We start from the raw sequence: 23,494 nt of genomic DNA on the forward strand, positions 1-23,494 counted from the left end.
ATATGTTTTAAAGGTAGAAATATGCACACAAAAATGTAATGGCTATGCAATGAGTCAGCGTACATCATAGCGGTTTTCCACTGCAATATTCTTAGAAATCATGTAACAGCCTTTTAATCAAGGCTGTTTCCATCAAGGAGATTTATTTCTCTCAACACTTTTTCTTTTGCTTAAACTTTAGTAAATGTTGCCGTCAAAGTGTTAAATGCAGGTCTGCGTCAAACGGCATCAGTTTAAGAGAGCAAACGTTGCAGGTGAGCTTCCCTCTGGCTATGCGCTGGACAGGCAACATGGGCGTTCAGGGGCAGGGAGCCACCCTGGACACTGTACTTCATGTCGCCCTTGTGACGACCCTGAGAAATCGGCTCTCTGATAGACTCGGAATCCGGAACACGGCGCGTTAGCTACGGTCCATGGCACCCGTGCAGTGATTCCACACCAGGTGTGCACACCTCCAAGACCCATGTCCACGGGCTGCCCGGGGCCACAGCAGACAAGAAACACATCCAGAGTGCAGACCAGGGAGTAATTAATTTGGAGGTTGGCACACTCCCTTGGGGGCATGGGAGGAGGGGGTGTGGATTTGCCTTTTATTGTCCGAAGAATTCTTAAAGAACATTTCATTATAGTAATAATATATAATGCCTTCATTCACACTGACCTTGGGAAAGTCCCCTGCCACCTCCCCCACGACCCCGCCCCACAGCCAGGCTCCCCCGGGGACAGTGGACTTGTCTTCAGACAGGCACTGAGCAGGCAGCTGCCTGGGGGTCTGTGTTGCGGCTACAGGGCTCCCCCAAATTCCATTCCCAACCAGTAGCTGCCTGATTCTTTAAGTCAGCTGCTGAGTAACAGCTGGATAAAAGAATGAGTTCTTCTACTTAACACAAACTCTTGCAAACGAGTCTTGAGCTGCCTATGTGATGCTTGAGCCATGAACTCAAGCACACCAGCACTTCCAGGAACAAAGCCCCGCCCACTTGTTCTCTAGCAGCAGCTGCTTCCTGCTGTCCCCTCCCAGTCCAGCTGGCTGGGCTCCCACTTCCACGGTTGTCCCTGCTCTACCTGTCACTCCCCTAAGCCCACATCCACATACTATGAGGTGGTCTGAGGGTCATTTATCCATTAAGCACTAGGCCCGCAGGGATTAGGACTTATGGACATTTGCTGGTCCTAAAAATAAATGAGATGTAAAAATAAGTTCATTGGTCCTGACCCTGTGGCCAAAAAAAATCTTACAAAATATTTAAAATAGAAATAAAAATATTTAATTAAATATGTACACCACAAAACTTTAGGCCAACTTTATTACCTACAAAGCTAATATTATAGGTTAAATGTTCTCACTTTGTAAAAATGCTTGCCAAGAAATCACAACCAATGACAAATGTTCACAATCACAGTCATGGGCTCATGAGAGGCAGGACCTCATGGCAATTAGCAGGGATGAAGTTCAAAGACCACTTCCTAGCTGTGTGACCTTGGTCAAGTTACTTAACCTCTCTGTGTCTCCGTTTCCTAATCTATGGAACAGAAAGTATATGAAGGGCCTACCTCATAGGATTGTTCTAAGGATTAAATGAGGTAACATATGGAAGGGGCTCAGAATAGTGCCAAATGCGTAGAAAGTTCTCAGTAAGAGAGTTACTATCAATATGTATGTCCAAATAATTTCAAAAAATATTTCAAAATTTTTAAGCGACAGATTACTTTCATCCATGACTACAAGTATGGTTTCATATACTGCATATGTGAGGTAGAGCCCACCTAAGTAACATAGCCTGGGGCCATCAAAGGCCTCCAAAAAGACCTGGCTTGTCTGAAGCTTTCCAGGGTCGCATGTTGGTAATTGGTAAATGTTCAAATACAATCAAATTCAATCCTCCTTAGAAATGCAAAATATGGCATGGGTGTCTCAACTTTCCTGTTGACTAAGCAGGACAGTGACACTTACTTAGAGTATTCCCAGATGCCCCAGAGCAATTATATTTCCTTAAACAATGCGTTTCCAATGTTCCAATAGCCTCCAAAAGTCTGATGTTTAGAAACACTGGGTTTCCAAAGTTAAAATTCAAACACGCATTATGACATCACCTTCAATATGCTTTTCCCCCAATCCCGTAGGAAGGAGAAAAGGAAGAAGACGGGAAGGGGGAGGAGTGTTACCTCACAAGAGATGCCCGCATAGCCTTGGGGACACTCGCAATGCTCCACCTCCGTGGCCAGGGACAGGTCTATAACGTTAGGGCTGGCTGTGTCCAGAGAGACAGAATCCAACCTGCAAACAGACAAACAGGCAGGGCCGTTACAGGACTTACATACTTGCACACGGTATCTAACACCTCAAAGAAGACGAATTCCTAAGAAAGATTTAATTCAAACAAAATGGTGATGTGATTTTTGTAAGTAAGTAAAGATTTTCACAACAGGACACTTTCTGGGAGCTGTTCATTAGTCCCTGGAAATGCCTTGGACATTTGGTACAAGACGAGCTGCTGTCCATACACAGCCGTGGGAAGGCTCTGAGAAGCCCATTCCGAAGAGTGAACTCCAGAACGAACCCATGCAGTTGAACTCTCTCCAGTCAGAGAGATTGTCCTGAATGTGCAGTTCTCTGTTTGCTTTAGCTGCATCCAACATGTATGCTTAGCCTGGCATTGCCAGAAACTGACCTTCTCAGAGTAACAAAACAACTAAGGATGGACTCAGGAGCTTAAATAGTTTGTGAAAATCTAAGACCATTAACATCAGGAGGGTGAAAACCAGATGCAACACAGTTAACGACTGTCACCTCATTGGGCATTTCTCAAAAATCCACCCTGAAAGTTTATGATCCCAATGCCAAGTCTATCTCCTACTAGATACATTTGCCATGGACAACAATTGTTATGCCTTTGATAAAATTATAGTGATAAAAAATAATTCCAAGACAGTTCCGTTAGCTGTGTCCTTGAAATAATCAAGTAAAGTATATTCAGCTTAAAATTGTATGATAATAAAGACAAGGATCACCTACGTTTTCTCTCCTTTTCAGTACACACCTGTAAAGAGCCATCTTCGCAGAATTGTAGTTGGCTCTGATCAAGAGATGTGTCACGTTGGCAAGCACGGTCATCAGCTGGTCGCGATCTACCTCCCTCCTGCTATGAAAATCTCGGAAGTGCTCGGGCACGAGTCTAACCACGTTCAAGTGCTCTTCATAGGGCTGCAATAACAGGCCCTCTGCCTGGGTCCTTAAAGTGAGCCCATTCCCCTAACATTTAAAAACAAGAGGAAATATATTCAGAATTCAATTTCATGATCAAACACTAAAAGCAGATTTTGTATTCAGCCACATGGCTTTTCATTTGTGTGCAGGTTTTTGGCAAACATGTAATGATGTCCATAGCCCTTGGTCCAGAACGACCAGAGAAAACGTATCACTATCCTCCTCTCAGAGGGATTCGGGTAAGTCTAAAGACTGTGCCTGTGCTGGGATCTCAGAAAAGAGACAAAGTCATGCACTAGCCCACAGTTTCCCTCAAAGCAACCAATCTGACACCTCTTATCTTTTTTTTAATTGAAGCATAGTTGATTTACAGTGTTTCAGGGGTACAGCAAAGGCCAAGGCCTTGCTGGGTCTTTTTGTGATGGGAGTGAGGATACAGGAACAAGGACAGAGGTGGAGAACAAAAATGACAATGCATCTCCGGTCCCCACACAGCCAGGCACTGCTGCCTAGTCATTCACGTGGGGAGGATGCTACAGGAGGGGAGGAGGGACCCAAAGGGCCTAAAAGGAAGTCCCAACATAAAGGAAAAACTCCTCTCCCTCTGAATTGTGAATAGACAGGTCAGCTACAGGAGCAAGCGAAGAGCTACAGGTGCTGCCCTGAGGCAATTCTGGAAATTCCCAGTCTCAGCGGAGTCCAGACGGGCAAAGCGGCCACCTGGCCCTGAGCTCCTGCCACTACGGCCTCGCTTAGCCACCTTCAGTCATAAAACTGCTGCCCCACGAAGCCCTCAGCTCTAGCAAACTGATGCGAAAGCAATTACCTTAATGATGACGTCGGCGTGAGACATGGGGTCACCGTCCGCCATCTCCACTGGGACCTCGTAAGACACCGTGTACTTCAGGAATCCACCAAACGCCGTCAGCTGGAATGTTTAAGTGACAATGAGCACGGAGGGGAAGGATCATAGCCCTTGGTAAGGGGACACGGTCACTAGGATCCACCTGGCAACAACTAGGCTGCGAGGTGTCCCAGAGGCCACAATATGTAAGGATTTCATATTAAGGGCAGTGGAAAGGAAGCACGTTATACGAATGTTCTGTTTAACTGATACCACGAAATGTAGGATACTGTCTAAATGCACAGAAACAAATGTACTCCTTCTTAGAGACCCCGAGGTAAATTACTCTGTAAATTACTCTGAACTTGTGCTAGTCCCACGAAAGACCTTTATTTCACTTAAGGACTTTAGGGGGCAGGGAGTGTGATCCAGGACTACAATCTCAACACTGGGGCTCACCACCCTGCTTATAGGAGGGCAACAGCAACACGTGTGATCAGCTAAAGGAAGGACTAAGGATCTCCTTCCTGATCAGACATCCTTTAATGTAAAAGAGAGATTTTCCTTCTGCCAGCTATGGTACAACGTTCAGAATCCAATCTTTGCACCATAAAATTGGAGAGGTGCTCCCCAGACATGAAAAAACAAAACTATTGAATTTTGGTGATAAGATCCCATTCTAAATAGAAAATGTCTTCTAAGATTATAATTTGATGGGAAAAGTAATCATTTTCAAAAATAAACACTACTTAAACATACACAAAACAGCTATAAAATTAAAATATAACCATCAAATTAACTGGAAATGTACCACGGTACGAGACCTACACTACACATACCATGACTTCAAACAAACCAAAGGCCTGGGTAAGGTGAGCACGGAGCTGCAGGTATTGAGAGAGATTCCACTGGATATATTTTCAGATCGATCAGAGTCTGGAGGGAAGCTGCCTAATTGGTGAGGAGGGACAGGACCATGTCATTGAAGGGAGAGGTTAAATCGTAGCCACCAACTTCCCACTTTGTGGAATCACCTTTGAGCGTTTTCTTACAGTGGAAAGCATTCTACCTGCTCTTAAACATGAACTTCACGTGAGCAACAAGCACAATAAAGAAGCAGGGGGCAGTGCAAGGGTTCCTGCACACCTTTCCCAGGGGTGTTCTATACACCAGGTAAGACAGGTACACGGCTGGCCCCACAGGGCAGGGATGCGAGGGACCTTCACAAAGGCCCAGGTGACCCAGGAAACCAGAGCAAAACAGAAGGTCTGTCGGGGAGAGGACAAGATTTCATACAACAAACCACCTTCGACGGGGCCAAGAAAGACACAGGTTCATATTTTAAAGATGCAGTAAAGTCTAACAAAGATAAAAAGACCGTGTGAATCAGGTGTCAGTAAACGCTGTGTGATATTCTGCTAAACTCAAGAGAGACCAACGACAGTACTTGAAAAGCCAACACAAGGTCTTCCTTAATGTGCTCTGAGATCTCTGCCCCAGACACCGGCCCTGGAAGTACCTTGTTTCCCAGGTAGGCCTCCGGAGCCGACCAGTAATACTGGGAGGTCAGCCTCTGCACCACCGCCGAGCTGTTGATGCTGATCTGGTGACGCCCGCCCAGCGTGTCCTGCTGGGACCGGAGCTGGCTGGAACTGACCAAGTCGGTGACCAGCCAGCCAGACATATCTTTCACCTTAAAAAAGATCCAAGAATTTTAGAACATGAAATTGAAGTCACCTTATGTTTCACCCAGCCCAGTGTTAGTATCTTCACCGTGAAGGGACAGACCCAGAAAGCTCGGCGAGGACGGAGCTAACGCACGGTGGCCCTTGCACTCGCCAAAGGACCCGGAAAACCTGAGAACGAGTCACACGTCCCCCAAACCCAGGTCAATTAGAAGCAAATAATGAGCAAAACCATAAAGGCCACGGGTATATAACTTAGATTAAAAAACAGCAAAGAACTCAATAAACGCATTGAACACGGTGTCTCTGGCTAACTCTGACTTCGTTGTTGCCCCCTGCTTCTTAGCCAAATGCCAGAAACCATATAAAACAACCTACAGATCCTATCCTCCCAATTTCTCATCTACATAGAGATGACAGGAGATCACCCACAGGAACGCACCCCATTCTCAAGTACTGATCCGAATCCCTCCTCCCCAGACGCTGGTGAGGAGGGAGGGAGGAGGGAGGGGAGGAAGGAGGGTCAGGGACTAGCCCTAACCTCCAGCCATCACCCTGTCCTCCCTAGAACCCACTCAGCACTCACCCAGAACTCGTTCCCCCAGAATTCTCGATTCCCCAAACAAAGGGAGTACCCTGCCTCTCCTCATAAACTGTGCCACCTGCTGCGTTCCCACCTCGCCTGCTTCTTTGAGCTAGAAAATTCTGCATGTCCCCAGGTCCTGCTATGCTCCCCGGCCTGAGACCGGGGTGGGGCTGGTGGGGTAAGATCTGACCCCACAACTCCATGCATTTCCCCACAGAAGAAATTTACACACGATGCGTTCTGCAATGCCGCAGCATCCTATTGCTTCCATAGGAAAATGTATGAGGGAACAAACACATGATCTAGGAATTTTAGTGACACTTTGGTAAGTGGGCAGCCTTTGATCCACGCCGACGTCGGTCCAAAGGATGAGAGTGGTGTTACAGAAAAGACAGCCTCATCGCTTTCTGACACAGTTCCTGGCTCTCAAACGATTCCCCCACCTGGCTAATTGGCCAGGAGAGGCTGTCGCAAACGTCAGAGACACCAAAGCAGAAGCATTCCGAGCAGCCCTGGGGGTTCCTTTCCTCCAAGTTATAGAATCCTGGTTTGCATCGATCACAATGTTTCCCCTCAACATTCTCCTGCAAATTGGAGTAAAAAATTAGCTTTTGAAACCAATAGGTAGGCAGACTAAAATGACATTAACATGACATTAGCAAGAAAAATGTCTGGCGATCCAGAGACACAGGTAAACAAAAAGACACTCAAAGTCAATGCGAAGCCTCATGATGTCACGATTTCCAGATAGTCTGAAATACTTATCATTGGATTTTGTAGTCAAGACTGAGGCTAGGGATCTTAGAGCTTGGTCCTTATTTTTAAATGGCTTTTTCGTGTTGCTTTGTTTTAAATCTTCTATGTTTGCTGATCTTTCAAGCATTTTAAAATCTAAAGAGGACTATGTAATTGTCTTGTTAATAAATGCTCAAGATAATTTTCCATCGTATGTAACGTACCTAAGGCTCTGCTTACATGGGAAGGAACACAAGACACAGCCAGAAGTCCGCTGAATTACGGGGAGATGGTTGTTAGTGTCAGATAGCCAGAAAACTCCTCCCTGGCACCAGATTCATGCATCTCTTATCATTGTTCAATTCCTTTTTAAGAGAAGTCCAAAAGAATCTATCTGCCTTTAATTAATGTCCTTAGAAATGTAGTGTTTACTTGGTTCTCCTCTCAACATAAAGCTTAAAAAGGATGTCACAGAAGAGGCATTAGGCCAAGGCCTAAGAAAAGCAGTATTTGGTTTCAACCAGGAAGTCACAGAAATACTTCTGGAGTATCTGGCCATCACCCAGAAGGCACCAAAAAAGAAAATCAGGTGCCCATCTAAGTCCAAGGATATATTCTGTGGCCAGTTCACTGTGACATGATGTCATGCTTCTCAGGAAGGCTCAGGGGAAGGGATAGTTCCACTTTCACCTCAATGCTTTGCTTAGGACCTGATCATCTGAGCCAATGAAATGCATCCCATTTTCAGGAAATCTCAAAGGAAACTCTGGGGCAGCTTTAACCTCCACACATACCTTACAGAGACAAGCCTCGGAGCAGGGTTCCTCATTCACGCTGCCGGCTGGGTTACAGTCACAGGGCACACACGCAGGGTAACCCTTATAACCAAACTGGCAGCGATCACATTTTTCTCCCGCGTAACCTTCCTTGCATGGACACTGACCTGGCCACTTCCCTGCGAAGAAAAATGGCAAAATGACCCAACAGGAAGGTAAAAGAGGTTTAAAGCAGGGGTTGGCCAACTATTTCTGTACAGGGCCAGCGAGTAAATATTTTAGGCTTTCTGGCCACAGTCTCTGTTGCAACTATTCAACTTTGCCCGTATTGCTTGAAAGCAGCCACAGATAATACATAAATAGATGGGTATAGCTTTATTTATAAAAAAACAGTGGTGCCAGATATGGCCCATAGACCATAGTTTGACAACTCCTGGTTTAAAGAAAGAACAAGACAGATGGAAAGCACAGAGGCTGGTGGGAATGTAAAATGGTGCAGAAGCTTTGCAAAACCATTTAGTACTTCTTCAAAATGCTGAGCATAGTGTGACCATAAGATCCAGCAATACCATACCTAAGTATTTAGCCAAGAAAAATGGAAACATACATCCTCCCAAAAACTTGTACATAAATGTTTGTAGCAGCATTATTCACAATAGACAAAAAGTCAACACAACCCAAATATTCATCAACCGATGAGTGGATCAGTTAAACATGCATACAATGGAGTATCATTCAGCAATCAAAAGGACTGAAGAACTGACACGTGCTACATGGATGAACCTTGAAAACATTATGCTCCGTTAAAGAAGCCAGTCACTAAAGACCACATAGCGTATGGTTCTATTTATACGAAATGGCCAGAATAAGCAAATCTCTAGAGAAAAATTACATCCGTGGCTGCCTAGAGCTTGGAGCTGGGGCAAAGGGATGGAGGAAAACAGGCAACAACTGCCAATGGGGAAGGGGTTTCTTTATGGGGAGATGAAAACGTACCAATATTGGATTGTGGTGATGGCTGCACCCATGAATATGCCGAAACACAATGAATTATACACTTTAAATGGGTGTACTGTATGGTAGTCAATCATATCACAAAATCAAGCTCTTTTTTTTTTTTAAAGCACATAAGCCAGTGGTGGAGGGCAATAAGCACTGTCTTTGCTTCTAATGCCAGCTTTGAAAGTTGTGTACTCTTGGCCAAGGTTCTTAAGTACTCAGAGCTACAGTTTCCTTGCCTATAAATTGGGTAAAATAATTTTTATTTGCTATGATTTAAAGTTGAAATGAGGGCTTCCCTGGTGGCGCAGTGGTTGAGAGCCCGCCTGCCGATGCAGGGGACGCGGGTTCGTGCCCCGGTCCAGGAAGATCCCACATGCTGCGGAGCGGCTGGGCCCGTGAGCCATGGCCGCTGAGCCTGCGCGTCCGGAGCCTGTGCTCTGCGACGGGAGAGGCCACAATAGTGAGAGGCCCGCGTACCACCACCCCCCCCCCCCCCAAAAAAAAGTTGAAATGATATATATTTGAAAATGAACCCAATCAAGGGTGATTGTCATCGGCCCCAGCATCTCATCACACGTTGCAGGTAAGAATCAACTCCCTCCTGTAATTTACCCTGCCCCTTGTCAGCAGGGCCCACAGACAGCACATCCCTCCCTGCTGAGCAATATCCATCTTCACTGCTAGTGATGGAGCACTGGAGGGTCACAGGGGTCTCTGGACAGATGCCACCTCCTCAGGAGACTCTGGTATTTGCAAGTCCATTTGCCAGTTTTTGAAATGGAAAGAACACTGACATTTACAAAGTTAACTGGGGGATCTGATTGCTTTGTGGGAGGATGTATGCTAAAGGCTCTGCATGTCTTCTGAGCGCTAAGTAGAGTGATTGCTATTTACTGTTTCATGTATGACTTGAAACCAAGCCTTATTTCCTCTTTCGCCAAATGCTAATTAACCTCTCAAATGTCATTTCATTGCCCCAACATTGCCATTTCCACCCTCTACCTCCCTCCCATCACGATTCCTAATTTTGCTTTATGCCCAGGGCACTGATTCCTACCTGGCTTTGTATTATTTATGTACTTGTTCATTTATTGTCTGCTTGTGAGCAGGGACCTTGGTCATCTTGTTCGAGGATATATATGTTCCTAGGTCCTAGAAAACTGCCTGACACGTAGTAGGTGCTTAGTAAATATTTGGTGAGTGAAAGAATCAATAGAGAATCACACCACTAAATTATTACACAATGGTAACAGTCTCACTAGGTACAAATCTTACACACACACACACACAGACACACACACACATCAATTACAAGCACAAAAATGAATCAAGTACTCACCTCTGTGTAAGTCAGAATGAAGGTCATTCTTAATACAGACAGAACTGAGGGACCCCAGAGGGTCACAGTCACAGGGATGACAAGGGTTGTCATCATAAGGTGACACCTGAAAGGCAGAGGTTGCCCTAGATGATCTTGCTAGAAATAACAGCAATATTAGTATTAACATTGAGAATAATATCAGTGACAAGGTATTGACTTTTTATCCAAGATGTGACTATCACAATGATTCTGTGTACCCAGGGGGTGTAGGTCAAGCCAGAAAAAAAGCGCAAACATCTTTTTGACAGTGACAGCAGCTGGCGTCATTAGCAAAGTGTCATCCTTCTTCATTATCACTGCTACCCGTCCCCTCACTCTGCCACCTCTTGGAGACATGCAGAAGCCTCTCCTATGACTTAGTCACCATGGGATTCCCGTGACAGCTACATATGGTGTCACCTGAGGAGTGAGCACTTCCTACTGGCAAGATACAGCTGCTTTAGTTATTGGCTGACTCTCCACAGGGACACTTACTATCACAAAACAGATGATGTAGCCAGTAGACCCACAATTCAAGTTAAGTAACAATGGTGAACATCCTACCCTGAGCAAGAAAACAGGATGGATAGAGCAGGAAATTGATATCTGAAGAACACTACCAGCATATTGTAAGAATACAGATGAAATGTTGCAAAAGGAAATGTCTTCAATACTGAGACTGATGCGTGGCGGCCTGAATGTCTTTTCTACTGCAAAGCTGGGCGACAGTTGAGGCGCTCTTACCCTGTGTGGTCTGTAATATCCATCCACGCAGGTTTCACAGTTGATGCCCATGGTTTTCTGCAGGCAATCAATGCAAACCCCTCCTCCTCTGAATTGTCCGGCAGTATTCAGACTTCTCTTCTGATTCGCCACATTTTCATCATAGTAACAGTCTTTGGCTTTGTTGTGGCAATTGCATTCTAGGAGAATATTTTAACATCTCAATTAATACAGATACCGTGTCCTAGATAAAGAAAAGCCTTCCCTCCTTTAGTAAATTTTGATGACTATAAATTAAATTAAAACTATAGAAGAAGTCATTTTAGTAACAATCTTTCAGAGGCATTGGGGAGTAGCTATCTGAATTATACGTATGCATATCCACTTGATTCATCAACCTGTCTTCTGGGATCATATCTTGCAGAAGGACTTGCTCACTTGTCAATGACAAAGGTGAATTACTGCACCATTGCTTGTGTTAACAAAGGACTTGTAACAAGCAAAATACCACGGGTAGGTAGCTGTTTTGATTATGTTACATCCATATAATGGAGTTCAGTGCAACTGCTTTTAAAACAGCATTTCATAGTGTTAATATGGAGATATTTTATTTAAGATATATTGTTAAATAGAAAAGTAATGCATTAGAATGGCACGCATAGCACATCAGGTTCTGTGTACGAACAGTGTGACGTGTTGGAATATATTAACTTATGCTTTACTTGTATAAACATTTCAGGAAGAACTTACCAGGAAATAATAAAAAGTAGGAAGGATGGAGACAGAAATATATAAATACACTTTTATATACTGTAGATAATGGAACCTTGTGAATATATTGCCTATTTAAAATTTAAATCGAAATTTATAAAGAATAAATTAATATATGGAAAGCGGAATCTTAGAGAAATAGCAAATTGATAATCAATGCATTCGGGTCTCAATCCTTTAAATTTTATTAAGGTAGTCTGCCTCTTTGTGAACTACTTGAATAAGAAAACCAGTTATTTACTACTTACAGATGTTAAGTCACCATAAACTGAAGCAATATGAAGGGGGAAAACTTCACATCCTTGCAATTCTCAGTGAACTTACCTTCACACGTGTTACCAGAAGAAACAGTGCCGGGCCTCCAGGGCTGCTGACGGTACCCAGGACAACACCGATTGCAGCTATCACCACACGTGTTATGTTCACACTGACACTGGAATTTCTAGGCAGTAAGGAATATAAAATTGCATCTGAAAATTTACCTGTATGTTTTTCTTAATTTTATTTAGGAAGAACCCATCATAGTCAAATACACAGCAAGAGTTTACAATCAAGCAAACTGGCATTTAATTTTTAGAGAAAAAAAATAAACATATGACCTGGTTACAAACAGAAGTGAGAAGGAATAAACCAAAACTAACATATGGCTTAACAACAAACAACTTTTTAAAAGAGACACATTGACCTGAAAGGTTTGGAAGCTCCTACTAGTAACTTTCTTGATACTCATCTGTTTTCTCAGCAATAATAAAAATCCTAGGCTTCCCTGGTGGTGCAGTGGTTAAGAATCCGCCTGCCAATGCAGGGGACACAGGTTCGATCCCTGGTCCAGGAAGATCTCACATGCCACGGAGGAACTAAGCCCGTGCACCACAACTACTGAGTCTGTGCTCTAGAGCCCGTGAGCCACAACTACTGAGACCGCAAGCCACAACAACTGAGCCCAGGTACCCCAACTACTGAAGCCTGCGCGCCGACAGCCTGTGCTCCTCAACAAGAGAAGCCACCGCAATGAGAAGCCCACGCACCGCAAGAAGAGTAGCCCCTGCTTGCCGCAACTAGAGAAAGCCCGTGTGCAGCAACAAAGACCCAACGCAGCCAAAAATAAATAAACAAAAATTAAAAAAAATTAAAATCCGATTCAGGAGTTAAATTATTACGAAGATTGGGTAAAAGTAAGAAGTAGCTTCGTGTAAGCTTTTAAAAGAAAGAGGATGCCATCTTCTTCACTTAATACTATGTTAAAAGAGGGAAACTTTATTTTACCTTGATTTAGCACCACAAAAAGAGAAAGAGGGCGAAGCCAGAAGGAGGGGAATCCTTCCTTTAAAAAGTATAGGAGACGAGAGGAAGATGGCGGGGAGACGAGGGAAAGATGGCAGGGAGACGAGGGGAAGATGGCGGAAGAGAAAGACGCGGAGATCACCTTCCTCTCCACAGATACACCAGACATACATCTACACGTGGAACAACTCCTACAGAACACCTACTGAATGCTGGCAGAAGACCTCAGACCTCCCAAAAGGCAAGAAACTCCCCACGTACCTGGGTAGGGCAAAGAAAAAACACAGACAAAAGAATAGAGACGGGCTCTGCACCAGTGGAAGGGACCTGTGAAGGAGGAACAGTTTCCACACGCTAGGAAGCCCCTTCGTGGGCGGAGACTGCGGAGGGTGGGGGAGCTTCCGTGCCGCGGAGGAGAGCACAGCCACAGGGGTGCGCAGGTCAAAGCGGAGACATTCCCGCACAGAGGATCAGGGCCGACCAGCACTCACCAGCCCGAGGCTTGTCTGCTCACCTGCCAGGGCGGGCGGGGCTGCGAGCTGAGGCTCGGGCTTTGGTCGGAGCGCAGGGAGACGACTGGGGTTGGCGGCGTGAACACAGCCTGCAGGGGCTTAGTGCACCACGGCTAGCCGGGAGGGAGTCCGGGAAAAGCTCTGGAGCTGCCGAAAAGGCAAGAGACTTTTTCTTCCCTCTTTGTTTCCTGGTGCGCGAGGAGAGGGGATTAAGAACGCTGCTTAAAGGAGCTCCAGAGACGGGCACGAGCCGCGGCTACAAGCGCGGACCCCAGAAACGGGCATGAGACGCTAAGGCTGCTGCTGCCGCCACCAAGAAGCCTGTGTGCGAGCACAGGTCACTATCCACACCTGCTTTCTGGGGAACCTGTGCAGGCCCTCACTGCCAGGTTCCCGGGATCCTGGGACAACTTCCTCGGGAGAACGCACGGCGCCTCAGGCTGCTGCAACGTCACGCCGTCCTCTGACGCAGCGTCACGCCATCCTCTGCAGCAACGTCATGCCGTCCTCTGCCGCCGCAGGCCCGCCCCGCACTCCGCCCCCCTCCCTCCCTCCGGCCTGAGTAAGCCAGAGCCCCGGAATCGGCGGCTCCTTTAACCCTGTCCTGTCTAAGCGGAAAAACAGACGCCCTCCAGCAACCTACATGCAGAGGCGGGGCCAAATCCAAAGCTGAGCCCCTGGGAGCTGTGCGAACAAAGAAGAGAAAGGGAAATCTCTCCCAGCAGCCTCAGAAGCAGCGGATTAAAGCTCCACAATCAACTTGATGTACCCTGCATCTGTGGAATAAATGAATAGACAACGCATCATCCCAAATTGAGGAGGTGGACTTTGAGAGCAAGATTTATGATTTTTTTCCCCTTTTCCTCTTTTTGTGAGTGTGTAATGTGTATGCTTCTGTGTGAGATTTTGTCTGTATAGCTTTGCTTCCACCATTTGTCCTAGGGCTCTATCCGTCCCTTTTTTTTTTTCTTAATAATTTTAATAACTTTTATTTTACTTTTTCTTTCTTTCTTTCTTTCCTTCCTTCCTTCTTTCCTTCCTTCCTTCCCTCCTTTAGAAAACGAATCATCCCAAATTGAGGAGGTGGACTTTGAGAGCAAGATTTATGATCTTTTCCCCTTTTCCTCTTTTTGTGAGTGCGTATGTGTATGTTTCTGTGTGTCATTTTGTCTGTATAGCTTTGCTTCCACCATTTGTGCTAAGGTTCTATCTGTCCGTTTTTGTTTTTTTTTTTTTAATTTTCTTTCTTAATAATTATTTTTTAATTTAATAACTTTATTATATTTTACTTTATTTTACTTTATCTTCTTTCTTTCTTTCTTTTTTCCTTCCTTCCTTCCTCCCACTGTCAGTCCCTCCCTCCTTTCTTTCCTTCTTTCCTTCTTTTCTTCTTTCTTTCTTTTTCTTCCTTCCTTCCTTCCTTCCCTCCTTTCTTTCTTTCTTTCATTCTTTCTTTCTTTCTTCCTACTTCTACTAATTCGTTCTCTCTACTTTTTCTTCCTTTTATTCTGAGACGTATGGATGAAAGGCTCTTGGTGCTGCAGCCAGGACTCAGTGCTGTGCCTCTGAGGTGGGAGAGCCAACTTCAGGACACTGGTCAGCAAGAGACCTCCCAGCTCCACATAATACCAAATGGTGAAAACCTCCCAGAGATCTCCATCTCAACACCAGCACCCAGCTTCACTCAACGACCAGCAACCTACCATGCTGGACACCCTATGCCAAACAACTAGCAAAACAGGAACACAACCCCACCCATTAGCAGAGAGGCTGCCTAAAATCATAATAAGTCCACAGACACCCCAAAACACACCACCAGACGTGAACCTGCCCACCAGAGAGACAAGATCCAGCCTCATCCACCAGAACACAGGCACCAGTCCCCTCCACCAGGAAGTCTACACAACCCACTGAACCAACCTTAGCCACTGGGGACAGACACCAAAAACAACGGGAACTACGAACCTGCAGCCTGCAAAAAGGAGACCCCAAACACAGTAACATAAGCAAAATGAGAAGACAGAAGAACACACCGCAGATGAAGGAGCAAGATAAAAACCCACCAGACCTAACATATGAAGAGGAAATAGGCAGTCTACCTGAAAAAGAATTCAGAATAATGATAGTAAAGATGATCCAAAATCTTGGAAATAGAATGGAGAAAATACAAGAAACATTTAACAAGGACCTAGAAGAACTAAAGATGAAACAAACAACGATGAACAGCACAATAAATGAAATGAAAAACACTCTAGATAGAATCAATAATATCAGAATAACTGAGGCAGAAGAACGGATAAGTGACCTCGAAGATAAAATAGTGGAAATAACTACTGCAGAGTAGAATAAAGAAAAAAGAATGGAAAGAACTGAAGACAGTCTCAGAGACCTCTGGGACAACATTAAACACACCAACATTCGAATTATAGGGGTTCCAGAAGAAGAAGAGAAAAAGAAAGGGACTGAGAAAATATTTGAAGAGATTATAGTTGAAAACTTCCCTAATATGGGAAAGGAAATAGTTAATCAAGTCCAGGAAGCACAGAGAGTCCCATACAGGATAAATCCAAGTAGAAATATGCCAAGACATGTATTAATCAAACTGTCAAAAATTAAATACAAAGAAGGCGTATTAAAAGCAGCAAGGGAAAAACAACAAATAACACACAAGGGAATCCCCATAAGGTTAACAGCTGATCTTTCAGCAGAAACTCTGCAAGCCAAAAGGGAGTGGCAGGACATATTTAAAGTGATGAAGGAGAAAAACCTGCAACCAAGATTACTCTACCCAGCAAGGATCTCATTCAGATTTGATGGAGAAATTAAAACCTTTACAGACAAGCAAAAGCTGAGAGAGTTCAGCACCACCAAACCAGCTTTACAACAAATGCTAAAGGAACTTCTCTAGACAGGAAACACAAGAGAACGAAAAGACCTACAATAATGATCCCAAAGCAATTTAGAAAATGGGAATAGGAACATACATATCGATAATTACCTTAAATGTAAATGGACTAAATGCTCCCACCAAAAGACACAGATTGGCTGAATGGATACAAGAACAAGACCTATATATATGCTGTCTACAAGAGACCCACTTCAGACCTAGAGACACATACAGGCTGAAAGTAAGGGGATGGAAAAAGACATTCCATGCAAATGGAAACCAACAGAAAGCTGGAGTAGCAATTCTCATATCAGACAAAATAGACATTAAATAGACTCTATTACAAGAAACAAAGAAGGACACTACATAATGATCAAGGGATCGATCCAAGAAGAAGATATAACAATTGTAAATATTTATGCCCCCAACATAGGAGCACCTCAATACATAAGGCAAATACTAACAGCCATAAAAGGGGAAATCGACAGTAACACATTCATAGTAGGGAACTTTAACACCCACTTTCACCAATGGACAGATCATCCAAAATGAAAATCAATAAGGAAACACAAGCTTTAAATGATACATTAAACAAGATGGACTTAATTGATATTTATAGGACACTCCACCCAAAAACAACAGAATACACATTTTTCTCAAGTGCTCATGGAACGTTCTCCAGAATAGATCATATCTTGGGTCACAAATCAAGCCTTGGTAAACTTAAGAAAATTTAAATTGTATCAGGTATCTTTTCCGACCACAACGCCATGAGACTAGATATCAATTACAGGAAAAGATCTGTAAAAAATACAAACACATGGAGGCTAAACAATACACTACTTAATAACGAAGTGATCACTGAAGAAATCAAAGAGGAAATCAAAAAATACCTAGAAACAAATGACAATGGAGACATGACGACCCAAAACCTACAGGATGCAGCAAAAGCAGTTCTAAGAGGGAAGTTTATACCAATACAAGCCCACCTTAAGAAACAGGAAACATCTTGAATAAACAACCTAACCTTGCATCTAAAGCAATTAGAGAAAGAACAAAAAACCCCAACGTTAGCAGAAGGAAAGAAATCATAAAAATCAGATCAGAAATAAATGAAGGAAACAATAGCAATGATCAATAAAACTAAAAGCTGGTTCTTTGAGAAGATAAAATAGATAAACCATTAGCCAGACTAATCAAGAAAAAGAGGGAGAGGACTCAAATCAATAAAATTTGAAATGAAAAAGAAGTTACAACAGACACCGCAGAAATACAAAGCATCCTAAGAGACTACTACAAGCAACACTATGCCAATAAAATGGACAGCCTGAAAGAAATGGACAGATTCTTATAAATGTATAAACTTCCAAGACTGAACCAGGAAGAAATAGAAAATATGAACAGACCAATCACAAGTAATGAAATTGAAACTGTGATTAAAAATCTTCTGACAAACAAAAGCCCAGGACCAGATGGCTTCACAGGCGAATTCTATCAAACATTTAGAGAAGAGCTAACACCTATCCTTCTCAAACTCTTCCAAAATATAGCAGAGGGAGGAACACTCCCAAATTCATTCTACGAGGCCATCATCACCTTGATACCAAAACCAGACAAGGATGTCACAAAGAAAGAAAACTACAGGCCAATATCACTGATGAACATAGATGCAAAAATCCTCAATAAAATACTAGCAAACTGAATCCAACAGCACATTAAAAGGATCATACACTATGATCAAGTGGGGTTTATTCCAGGAATGCAAGGATTCTTCAATATAGGCAAATCAATCAATGTGATAAACCATATTAACAAATTGAAGGAGAAAAACCATATGATCATCTCAATAGATGCAGAGAAAGCTTTTGACAAAATTCAACACCCATTTATTGTAAAAGCCCTGCAGAAAGTAGACATAGAGGGAACTTTCCTCAACATAATAAAGGCCATATATGACAAACCCACAGCCAACATCATCCTCAATGGTGAAAAACTGAAAGCATTTCCACTAAGATCAGGAACAAGACAAGGTTGTCCATTCTCACCACTCTTATTCAACATAGTTTTGGAAGTTTTAGCCACAGCAATCAGAGAAGAAAAGGAAATAAAAGGAATCCAAATCAGAAAAGAAGAAGTAAAGCTGTCACTGTTTGCAGATGACATGATACTATACCTAGAGAATCCTAAAGATGCTACCAGAAAACTACTAGAGCTAATCAATGAATTTGGTAAAGTTGAAGGATACAAAATTAATGCACAGAAATCTCTTGCATTCCTATACACTAATGATGAAAAATCTGAAAGTGAAATCAAGAGAACATTCCCATTTACCACTGCAACAAAAAGAATAAAATATCTAGGAATAAACCTACCTAAGGAGACAAAAGACCTGTATGCAGAAAATTATAAGACACTGATGAAAGAAATTAAAGATGATACAAATAGATGGAGAGATATACGATGTTCTTGGATTGGAAGAATCAACATTGTGAAAATGACTCTACTACCCAAAGCAATCTATAGATTCAATGCAATCCCTATCAAACTACCACTGGCATTTTTCACAGAACTAGAACAAAAAAATTCACAATTTGTATGGAAACACAAAAGACCCTGACTAGCCAAAGCAATCTTGAGAAAGAAAAACAGAGCTGGAGGAATCAGGCTCCCTGACTTCAGACTATACTACAAAGTTACAGTAATCAAGACAGTATGGTTAAAAAAAAAAAAAAAAAAAAAAGTATGGTACTGGCACAAAAACAGAAAGATAGATCAATGGAACAGGATAGAAAGCCCAGAGATAAACCCAGGCACATATTGTCACCTTATCTTTGATAAAGGAGGCAGGAATATACAGTGGAGAAAGGACAGCCTCTTCAATAAGTGGTGCTGTGAAAACTGGACAGGTACATGTAAAAATATGAGATTAGATCCCTCCCTAACACCATACACAAAAATAAGCTCAAAATGGATTAAAGACCTTAATGTAAGGCCAGACACTATCAAACTCTTAGAGGAAAACATAGGCAAAACACTCTATGACATAAATCACAGCAAGATCCTTTTTGACCCACCTCCTAAGGAAATGGAAAAAAAAACAAAAAACACATGGGACCTAATGAAACTTCAAAGCTTTTGCACAGCAAAGGAAACCATAAACAAGACCAAAAGACAACCCTCAGAATGGGAGAAAATATTTGCAAATGAAGCAACTGACAAAGGATTAATTTCCAAAATTTAGAAGCAGCTCATGCAGCTCAATAACAAAAAAACAAACAACCCAATCCAAAAATGGGCAGAAGACCTAAATAGACATTTCTCCAAAGAAGATATACAGACTGCCAACAAACACATGAAAGAATGCTCAACATCATTAGTCATTAGAGAAATGCAAATCAAAACTACAATGAGATATCATCTCACACCAGTCAGAATGGCCATCATCAAAAAATCTAGAAACAATAAGTGCTGGGGAGGGTGTGGAGAAAAGGGAACCCTCTTGCACTGTTGGTGCGAATGTAAATTGGTACAGCCACTATGGAGAACAGTATGGAGGTTCCTTAAAAAACTACAAATAGAACTACCATATGACCCAGCAATCCCACTACTGGGCATAGACCCTGAGAAAACCATAATTCAAAAAGAGTCATGTACCAAAATGTTCATTGCAGCTCTATTTACAATAGCCCGGAGATGGAAACAACCTAAGTGCCCATCATCGGATGAATGGATAAAGAAGATGTAGCACATATAAACATTGGATTATTACTCAGCCATAAAAAGAAACAAAATTGAGCTATTTGTAATGAGGTGGATAGACCTAGAGTCTGTCATACAGAGTGAAGTAAGTCAGAAAGAGAAAGACAAATACCGTATGCTAACACATATATATGGAATTTAAGAAAAAAAAATGTCATGAAGACCTTGGGGTAAGACAGGAATAAAGACACAGACCTACTGGAGAACGGACTTGAGGATATGGGGAGGGGGACGGGTGAGCTGTGACAAAGCAAGAGAGAGGCATGGACATATATACACTACCAAACGTAAGGTAGATAGCTAGTGGGAAGCAGCCGCATAGCACAGGGAGATCAGCCCAGTGTTTTGTGACCGCCTGGAGGGGTGGGATAGGGAGGGTGGGAGGGAGGGAGATGCAAGAGGGAAGAGATATGGGAACATATGTATATGTATAACTGATTCACTTTGTTATGAAGCAGAAACTAACACACCATTGTAAAGCAATTATACCCCAATAAAGATGTTAAGAAAAAAAAAGTATAAGCATGATTTCTAACTGCACGTGATTTTCACTTGACTATCTTATAGAGAAGAGCTTCAAAATTCAAAAAGTCGCTGAATTGCACACTTAAAAACGATTAAAATGGTAAATTTTACGTTACCTTTTTTTTAACCCCCCTCCAAAAAAAAAATTTATGGAAAGAATTTAATTAGAAACATATTCTCCTACCAACACAAAATTAAATTGTTTTAAAAAATTAAACCAGTTAAATTATCTGAAAATCTTTTTTTGTGGCTTGATTTTATAACTTTCAACACATGCCTTGAATTAAAAAAGTGCAATGCAAATATTATAGCTACAAGTGCTATTTTGAATTTTTAGTAAAATGTGAAATACTATAACTCACCTTTATAGTTTCATCCCATGGGCAGCTACTAGCATGGCCATAACAAATACACATTCCTCCAACAGAAATGTCTTTTATTGAATAGTAATACTAAGGAAAAAGAAAGTAACAAGCAAAAATTAAAACCTCTTCTATTTCAATGAGAAGAAAATGTTGGCACTTCAACAAATATCTCGGTTGTTATTGGTAATCAAAAACACAGATATGCATTTTAAACTATATTTCATGCACAAGTAAATATAAATAAAATATTTATGTTCAATTAATGTAAACAATGTTCAGGGCTTCCCTGGTGGCACAGTGGTTGAGAGTCCGCCTGCTGATGCAGGGGACACGGGTTTGAGCCCTGGTCTGGGAAGATCCCACGTGCCGCGGAGCAACTGGGCCCATGGGCCACAATTACTGAGCCTGCACGTCTAGAGCCTGTGCTCCGCAACAAGAGAGGCCAGAACAGTGAGAGGCCCACGCACCGTGATGAAGAGTGGCCCCTGCTTGCCACAACTAGAGAAAGCCCTTGCACAGAAACGAAGACCCAACACAGCCATAAATTAATTAATTAATTAATTTTAAAAAAACAACAACAATGTTCAAATTAGCTCATCAACAGAAACCAAAGGAGTTTAAAAAGAATTTCTCAACTTGGCTGCATCTTAAACCGAGGCAGTCATATTCAAAGGCCATGTTACTGAAAACCCTAAAAATATTCCTAAATTGAATACAGCCCTATATAAAAAGGAATAACTCATGACCAGTTAGGATTTATCCCATGGGTGCAGAGTTAATTTAACACAAAAAAAATCAATAAATGTAAATCACCACATTAACAGAATAAAGGAGAAAAATCATATGATCATTTCATTAGATGCACAAAAAGCATTTTACAGAAGGCAACACCATCAATTAAAAAACAACTCAGCAAACCAGAAGTAGAAGAGAACTTCTTCAGTCTAATGAAGGCGTGTCTATGGAAAACGTAGAGCTAACAGTGAAAGATTAAGTGCTTCCCTCTTGAAATCTGCTCTTACCATTTCTATTCAACATTCTAAGGGAGGTGCCAGCCAGTTCAATAATGCAAGAAAAAAGAAGTCCAAAGCAAACAGAGTGCACAGTAAGACTAAACTGTCATTATCTGTAGATGACATGATTGTGTACATAGAAAATCTATCAAAAACTACTAGAATATGTGAATTTGGCAATGTCTCAATCAACAAAAATGAATTGTACTTCTATACACTAGCAATGAACAAATGGAAAATAAATGTTAGAAAGCAAATTATTAACACTAATATTCAAAAACATGAAATACTTAAAAATAAACTGAACAAAAGATTGACAAATAAACAAATAATAGATCATTGCCAAGAGGAATTAAGAAGACAGAGATAAGTGGGGAGGTATAGCACATTCATGGACTAGATGATCCAATATTGTCAAAATGTCTTCCAAAATTCCTCCTAAATTGATCTACGGAATCAATGGAATCCCAATGAAAGTCTTAGCAGGATTTCTTTCTTCCCTTCTTTCTTTATTTCTTTCCTACTTTCTTTCCTTCTTTCTTTCTTTCTTTCTTTTTGGTATTAATTGACAAACTAATTCTAAAATTTATAAGGAAACACAATGAACTTGGAACAGCCTAACCAATCTTGAAAAAGGACTGAGTTGGACTATTATGGTACCTGACTTCAAGATTTACTGCAGTAATCAAGAAAGACTGTTATTGGCATAAGGATAGACAAATAGATCATTGGGACAGTATAGAGTCCAGAAACGCACCCACAATAATACGGTCAAGTAATTTTCAACAGGGCACCAAAACAATTTAAAGGGAGAAAGGAAAGTATTTTCAACACATGGTGCTGGAACAATTGTATATACACATGGGGAAAAAAACAGCCTTCGCCTCTACATCACACCAAATACAAAAATTAACAAGAAAAGGATAATAGATGTGAAAGCTGAAACTATAAAGTTATTACAAGAAAGCATCGGGAAATATTTTTGTAAACTTGTGATAAGCAAATATTTTTCAGAAAGGAATAGAAAGCACTAACTATAAAAGAAAAACGATAAACTGGACTTTATCGAAATTAAACCATCTACTCCTCAGAAGTCATAGTTAGGAAAAGCGGATAAGCAAGAGACAAACCAGGGCAGAGAGAAGGGATTTGCAGTATAGACACATCTGACAAAGGATTTCTACATAGCATATATAGAGATCTTTTATAACTCAGGAATAAGGAGATGGATAACCCAATTTAAAAATGGGTAGAAATGTCATCAGATACAAATAAGGACACGCTCAACATCAGTCGTCAGGGAAATACAAATTAATAGCCCGAGGAGATGCATGCACATCAGCACGGCTGAGGTGACAGTGACCGACGCCCCAATGTGTGAAAGTGTGCGGTGTACCCAGAGCCCTCACACACTGCTGGTCTGTAAAACAACACAGCTGCTTCTGACAAGGCTTAGAAA

General features: G+C 42.1%; 1 protein-coding gene across 1 annotated transcript in view; it reads right to left on the bottom strand.

The window, feature by feature from the left end:
- The window catches only part of LAMA1 (laminin subunit alpha 1), a 159,848-nt gene that overhangs the window by 81,024 nt on the left and 55,330 nt on the right, over positions 1 to 23,494 (bottom strand). Inside the window, exons 6-15 of the mRNA XM_032654047.1 lie at positions 21,020 to 21,109; positions 12,015 to 12,132; positions 10,941 to 11,119; positions 10,176 to 10,281; positions 7,853 to 8,013; positions 6,767 to 6,907; positions 5,572 to 5,745; positions 4,035 to 4,136; positions 3,042 to 3,253; positions 2,167 to 2,278 (exon numbers count right to left, since the gene is read on the bottom strand). Of these exons, the coding sequence (XP_032509938.1) occupies positions 2,167 to 2,278; positions 3,042 to 3,253; positions 4,035 to 4,136; positions 5,572 to 5,745; positions 6,767 to 6,907; positions 7,853 to 8,013; positions 10,176 to 10,281; positions 10,941 to 11,119; positions 12,015 to 12,132; positions 21,020 to 21,109 (1,395 nt within the window). The remainder of the gene's footprint in view (positions 1 to 2,166; positions 2,279 to 3,041; positions 3,254 to 4,034; positions 4,137 to 5,571; positions 5,746 to 6,766; positions 6,908 to 7,852; positions 8,014 to 10,175; positions 10,282 to 10,940; positions 11,120 to 12,014; positions 12,133 to 21,019; positions 21,110 to 23,494) is intronic.

The sequence above is a fragment of the Phocoena sinus genome, chromosome 14 (assembly GCF_008692025.1).
Source record: "Phocoena sinus isolate mPhoSin1 chromosome 14, mPhoSin1.pri, whole genome shotgun sequence".
NCBI classification, from domain to species: domain Eukaryota; kingdom Metazoa; phylum Chordata; class Mammalia; order Artiodactyla; family Phocoenidae; genus Phocoena; species Phocoena sinus.